Here is a 6923-nt window from a genome sequence, read left to right as displayed (position 1 = left end):
GGTAAGGCGTTTTTACAAAAATGTTTATAGAACAAAAAAAAAAAACAAGTGTTTTTGTGTGGTTTTGATATTTTTATGAAAAAACAATCTAAAACTAGTATTTCCAAAAGAAAAAAAACAAATGCTAAATTATTGATGAAGGGATTAGGTAATAAGCCAATTGAAAAAAATAGGTAAGTTTTTGAAACCATTGAATGATTAGCTTTGTTAAATTGCATGGATGAAATTATAATTAGTAATATTTTATTATTTATTTTTTGAATTTCACTATAAAGATATAAAGAAAATTATATAAAAATATTTTTCTCAATTTTAGATCATGAAATTTATATTTTCTTTTTTCAGTGTCTCTCTTTTTTTAAAATAAATTCTAAAAAATAACTAATAAAAACATTGTTTGGAAGTATACTTCTGCTTTTAAATGCTTTTAAAAAATATTTATCATAAAAATTATTAAATAAATATTTATCTTTTAATTTTTTATAATTTAATAACTTCTGCTTTTAAATGCTTTTAAAAAATATTTATCATAAAAATTATTAAATAAATATTTATCTTTTAATTTTTTTATGATTTTAATAAATTTGTTATAACCTAATTTTTAAATTCTAAAAAACATAAAAATAAATAACCAATAAATATTTGAGAATTAGTTTAAGAGAATACAAATTAAAAATTTGAGAATTAATAAAAATTAAATTATAAATTTGAGAGTAAATTCGATAAAAAAAAATTAAAAAATTTAAAGATTTAATTAAATTTAAAATATAAATTAATGAAATTAGAAACCTGATTGTTAAATGTCAGAAGTTCAAGCGCCAATAGCCACCTCCAGGGATACAAACGGCGTCATTTGAACTACATTTCATCACCTTCTTCATTTCCAAACCAGGGGCCAATTCAAAACCATTTGGGACCCCGTCTCCTCAACTGCATTATCTTCCAGAGGTCAAGTTGAACAGTCCAACAATTGCAGGACTTTTATTTCCCCTGTTTCTTCTCAAAGAAACAGAGGCGTTCGTGCCACACAATGGCGAGGCACGAACACATGAATAGAGGTCATCATCTGGCTTTATAAGAGCCAGATAAGGCCACAGAGAATGAGGGGGACAGATAAGAGAGAGCAAATAAAGAAAAAGAAGGGACTTAGAACCCGGGGAAGAACTAGAGCAACTAAAATAGAGAACCAAAGTGAAAAAAACCAATAAAGAGAGAAGGAGACAGAAAGTAAAAATAAAGAGGAAAGACAAAAACAAAACAAGAAAGCAGAGAACTAAGAACGAGCAAAAAAAAAAAGTAAGAAAACTAGAGAGAACAGAACACAAAGCGGAACCCAGGGGAGAACACAAAAAAAACCCAGAGAAAGGATAACACAAAGAGGACATAACGAAGGAAACAAAGACAGAATTAAAGACCAGAAAACACAAACATATGAAGAATAAAATAAAGCAAAAAAATTAAAAAAAGACCAGAAATTAGAAAAGAAGGGAAGGAAAAACAGAAGCAGAGGGGAACATTGGTCAACCAACTCCCCCTCACCGTCATCTTCGTCTTCAGGCAGCAGCTCCAGGTATGTTCTTCTTCCGTTTCTCTACTTTGCAAATTCAATAGTTACACAGATAAAATAATTACTCTGTCATTGTACAAAGCATGTACGAGTAATTCATAATTCATGAATGCATGCACAGTGATCAACGCACAGTGACCAACCGGTCACCGGGTTACTGGTTTGGACCAGTGATTAAACAGGTCACTAAATATAGCACAATTTATACAGATTAAGTTAGATTTAACCCAAAAAAATAACAAATTTAGGTTGGGTCTTAGACCTAACAAGCTCAATCCCATTTATTTTATTCCTTTTTGTTTTGATATTTAGCTTAAAGGTCCATTTTTTTATATCAAAATATTTCAAAAATATTTTGGACCCTTTTAAATTTATTTGTAAATTCCTCTAATGTTTTTAAATATTTCATTGTGTAATTAATTAATAATTTTTTAAAAAAAAAAATGTACAATATTTTAAAAAAAATAAAAAAATATGCATACATAAATTTAAATTTATTTTATCAGTTTATTTACTGTATCAAAATTAAAAATACCATTCGTTTTTATTTTATTTTTTGCTATGTAATATTTATCAGCACCAGAGTTGGAAGCATCCTTAGTTGAATAATCACTTATATCAAAGTCAAAAATATTATAAACAAACCATCATAACATAAACTAGCATTAACAATTTAAAACAAAATCTATAATTCAGTCTGCCTCATGCAAGACATTTAAAAAATAATAATATTTTTTCTTTTATATAATCAGTCTCATACTATAAAATTTTTATAGATTAGTTAGAATTTCTAGTGACTATAATATTATATAACGACTCCTTAAACAGCACCTTTTATTCCCATCAAAGAACAAAATATCAGAATTTGTTTTTTTCATTGAATTATTTTTTAAAAGCGTCGCGATATCATATCAGGTGCAATAAAGCTAATGTCAAAAATATAAAAAAACATTATTTAAAAAATTATTTTAATTTATTTTTAAACAAAAAACATACCATACATCGCAATATCAAACAATCATAAAATGTCAATAGTTAATCTCTGAGCAGCATGAAATTTATAAAATAATTTCCTTGTTTTTTGGTGGAAATCCATCACACCGAAATTCAGTCCAATTTTTTTCCAGGATATCCTCATTTTAATCCTTAAATTTATAAAATATCAAGATTTTCTTTAGATTCGAATTGAACATGAAATATGGAGAACCGACTTACTACACGCATGAACCAAAATCTCACAAACAAACCTTTTCTCCTAAGAATTTATGTTGAGGAATAGTCTAATTCTAACAAATGGCACAACATGAATAAGGATACTAACAATTTGCCACGTTGTATTCAGCTAGATCATAAACTTGAACGGATAACCATAAAGAAGCGAACTCTATCCTTGATCATTCAAACTAATCCTTGAAATTTGCGATCAAAGAAAGCTAATCCATCAAACTTTACTCCATGAATTCATTCATATATTTATTCACCAATGCATGTGTGCGTCTTGCCTGCATACATTTCATCTTTCTTTATAGAGATGATACGTTTTCTTTTCTTTTTATCGGTTCATTAGAAAGTTCAATATGTCTTGAAGTAGGTAACAAGAGCCAACCCTTCTATTATGAAATCAGCTAACTGACCGACCCCAACGGACTTTATGATATAGCCCAATGAGCATTCTAGTGAACAGCCACAAAAAGAATTCCTAGTATGACCTGGTTCTTCAGACTAGATCCGTGATTCCCTAATCATCTAATGCTGAACTCAGAGAGCTGGCATCACATCGAACTTCTGCAGCATAATACGTTCATATTTGAAAAACTTATCTTCTGGTTCATATAACCAATGATCTAAATTTATGTGAGAATGATGGATGAGTGTGAAAAATGCACCATAACAAAGCCAAGAAAAACAGGTGTGACAGAAACTGTGGAAGAGGAAGAGGAAGAGGAAGAGGAAGAGAGAGAGAGAGAGAGAGAGAGATGCAACAAGAATTGGTAGCTTCTATGACCAGTCAACCACAAGATTATTTAAGATCATTCTATGCAAATCAAATACTGGAGAAAATTGAATTCCTCGAGATTTATGTACCTAAAAGCTAAAATAGCCATTTAACTAACTTCTTTTGTCACCGAATCCAAACACAAAAACAGGAATCATGATAAGCAAAGAACCTAGCATATTTCAGAATCAACAAAATCCAGAAATGTAAAATCAGATAAATCAGGAAAAGTTTCAACAAAAAAACATGACTGCAATGCCTTTCTTCTGAGATCTTACCCTCTAGTCCTAGCTTGAATCCTTTTGTTTGCCTTCATCGTCAACAGCATCAGTCACCAAAGTCATGGGTCTTTGATCAATCACATCATCAATAATTCCAAATTCCTTTGCCTCTTCTGGGGTCATAAAATAATCTCTATCCATATTCTTCTGAATTACATCAAGTGGCTGCCCTGTATGCTTGCAGTACAATTGATTCAGAGCATCCCAGACCCGAACTATCTGCTTTGTGTGAATCGTCATGTCCTTTGCCTGTCCACTGTACCCACCTGATGGCTGATGAATCATGATTGTTGCATTTGGTAGTGCCTTCCTCTCGCCCTTAGCCCCAGCAGCCAAGAGGAGGGAAGCCATAGATGCAGCCTGACCCAAACAAATGGTAGTAACTGGAGACCTTATGTACTGCATTGTATCATAAATGGCAAGGCCTGCATAAAACAACACAACAATTGACATTACAACCTCAACCATGCCTTAAAAGATTAACTGACTTGAAACTTAAAATATTAAACAAGATACATAATCCAGGCAAAATTAAATCGACAAAAGCATAACACTAGATTCCACTACAGGTAATCCAATACCACATATAACAGCATAGACCTGCTGTAAGAAAACAGTTATAGTCTATTGTAAAGTTGGATGGCATTCAGTATTTCTTCATTGCCATGTCTAGATAGAATTGTCAACCGGTTGTAAATAAATTGAACGAGTTCAATTAGTTATCAATGTTTGATCTTCCACTCTTCAACACAATCTTCGTCCTTTTGCTTTTTATGCTGTTAATGATATGCATCATAGTCAAGACTACTTTCATCTTCAAAATCGAAAGGTGCCAGAGACAAGAAAACTTGAGAAAAATAACTAGTCATCGGCATGGGCTGCGCGTCTTAGAGTGAGAGGCATTCGCATATTATTGCATTACAAACATTAACAGAGCATTCTAAGGAATTCAACAGTTCTTTCTCACAAGGGAGGGATTTAAGGAGAAATGAAAACACATGTACTGATAATATTCATTTACTTCAGGATTTGCAAACAGTAAAATTTTGTCCCTTTCAACTGCTCTTGCAGTGACCTCACCATAACCATGTACTTGCACATAAATCTATAGACAGGATGCAAATAATTTCAATATCTTCTGTACAACCATAACCATAAGGACCTTGAGACAAATAAGTAATAAGTTGAATAATGATACAAAACTAATTGGCTTCAATAAGAAAGGCTGTGCCGACATCATATAGTGTTGAATCATTCAGTTGAGCACATCCAACAGCACATAAAGAATCTTTCTCCAGTGGATAATACAACTTTCAATGGTACTTCAAATATTAACAATTACCCGGAAACAAGCTCTTGACTATCACAATTCTTTTCTTTATGGACACTGTAAAGCAAACAAATAAAGTGTTCACCCAAAAAATGACCTGCTATACAGTCCACTTATAATATCTGACTACTGTTTATCGTCACCCCATTCATCCAAGAAATCAGGAATGATTACATTCATTTAGCAACGCCCACTAAATTGAACCCAAAAAATGAGTCAGCCATTTCACTAACCCTATTAACCACTCAACAAAGAGCCTAAAAGCCCAATTACACTTTTTTGAAGATCAATTCAATCTATCAAACATATATCATTGAAGCTAAACTGGTCCATCAAAAATTTACATAGCATTTTACCAAATGCATCCATTTTCTTCCACAGGACCATAGAAAGAACTATTAGCCACCAACAAACTAAAGCACACATAAATGGCCTCCATGATTCACAAAATGCCCCCAATCCCAAGCTCATCTAACTAAACACCTCAATTACTTCCATTTCTGCACAACCTCCATCTCAATGATCAAGGCATAATCACAAACTCCTCGCTTATTAACAAAATCAGGCATCTACAGATCAAAATTTCCGAATTAATCCACAATAATCCAATTATCAGACTTTTGTAACAGAATCAAAATCCTACGAAATCCATGTTAAAATGCATCACAATATTACTCAAAACGAATCTATCACACTAAAATGTAAAAAAATCCAATACAGACAAACACTCTAAACAAAGACCAAATCAAAATCCATTCCAATCAATTCACAGCAATTCAAAAAAAGAAATCAAAAAAATTTGCAACTAAACACCAAGATTACCCCCACCCCACCCCCACAAACCAAAAAACACGCACTAAACCCAAATCAAAAACCAAAACAAAACCCATCTCGAAAAATCAAAACTGTATCACGTTTAAATATCAAGTCACCTGCAGTGACTTGTCCACCAGGAGAATTCAGATACATATGAATAGGCTTAGAAGGATTCTCAGACTCAAGAAACAAAAGCTGAGCAACAACAACATGAGAAGTATCATCATCGATTGGACCATTAATACAAACAATTCTCTCTTTTAAAAGCCTAGAAAAGATATCGTAAGCTCTTTCTCCTCTTGATGAGTGTTCGATGACCATTGGGATTAGACTGTAAGCTCTAGTGGTTGAGATTTTTGGGGTCAAAAGAAAAGAGGGTTTTGGTTTAGTTGTTGAAGCGATGAGCTTGGCGGAGGAGAAGAGGGCTTTCATGGCTGTTGATTTGAGTTTGGGATTGGATTTGGAGAAATTGAGAGAGGGATAACGGGGTTTTAGGGTTTGAGAGGAATTGGGGATTTTGTTGGGGTTTAGGGGATGTGGTTCTGTGATTTTGAAGGAGAGGGCCATAGGATGTATTTGGTTTTGTAAGAAATGATTGTCCAGTATTGGGTTTACCAGATTTTAGGAGAGAGTGTTATTTATTTATAAAAGTTTATTTTATTTTATAATCTATTTACTATATTCGTGCTTTTATTTTTGTTGGTAAATCACGTTTATTTTATTTTATAATCTATTTACTATGTTCAGGGTGATTTTATTTCTTGAAAATTTGTTGTTAGCAAATTATTTTTTAAATTTTTTAATATTTATTTGTTATTATAAAAATTGATTAATAAAAAATATTTTTTAGTTAAAAAAGAATTTAGTTTGGTTTTCGGGAAAGTATTTTCCCTTTATTTTGAACGGAAAATATTTTATGAAAGTTGTGAAAAA

At 31.8% G+C, this 6923-nt stretch overlaps 1 protein-coding gene across 1 annotated transcript; it reads right to left on the bottom strand.

The window, feature by feature from the left end:
* Nucleotides 1-3544: 3544 nt before the first annotated feature.
* LOC105118275 (ATP-dependent Clp protease proteolytic subunit 2, mitochondrial-like) lies at nucleotides 3545-6618 on the bottom strand. The gene is made up of 2 exons (XM_011016186.1): nucleotides 6107-6618; nucleotides 3545-4269 (listed from the first exon to the last, which is right to left on the bottom strand). Exons 1-2 carry the CDS (start codon nucleotides 6555-6557, stop codon nucleotides 3851-3853), a joined length of 870 nt encoding a protein of 289 aa, XP_011014488.1. The 5' UTR covers nucleotides 6558-6618; the 3' UTR covers nucleotides 3545-3850.
* Between the last annotated feature and the right edge of the window lie 305 nt (nucleotides 6619-6923).

This window comes from Populus euphratica, unplaced genomic scaffold, assembly GCF_000495115.2.
Source record: "Populus euphratica unplaced genomic scaffold, PopEup_1.0 scaffold1848.1, whole genome shotgun sequence".
NCBI lineage: Eukaryota > Viridiplantae > Streptophyta > Magnoliopsida > Malpighiales > Salicaceae > Populus > Populus euphratica.
Note: the sequence above shows the minus strand (reverse complement) of the source record. Positions and strands in the feature narration are given on the sequence as shown.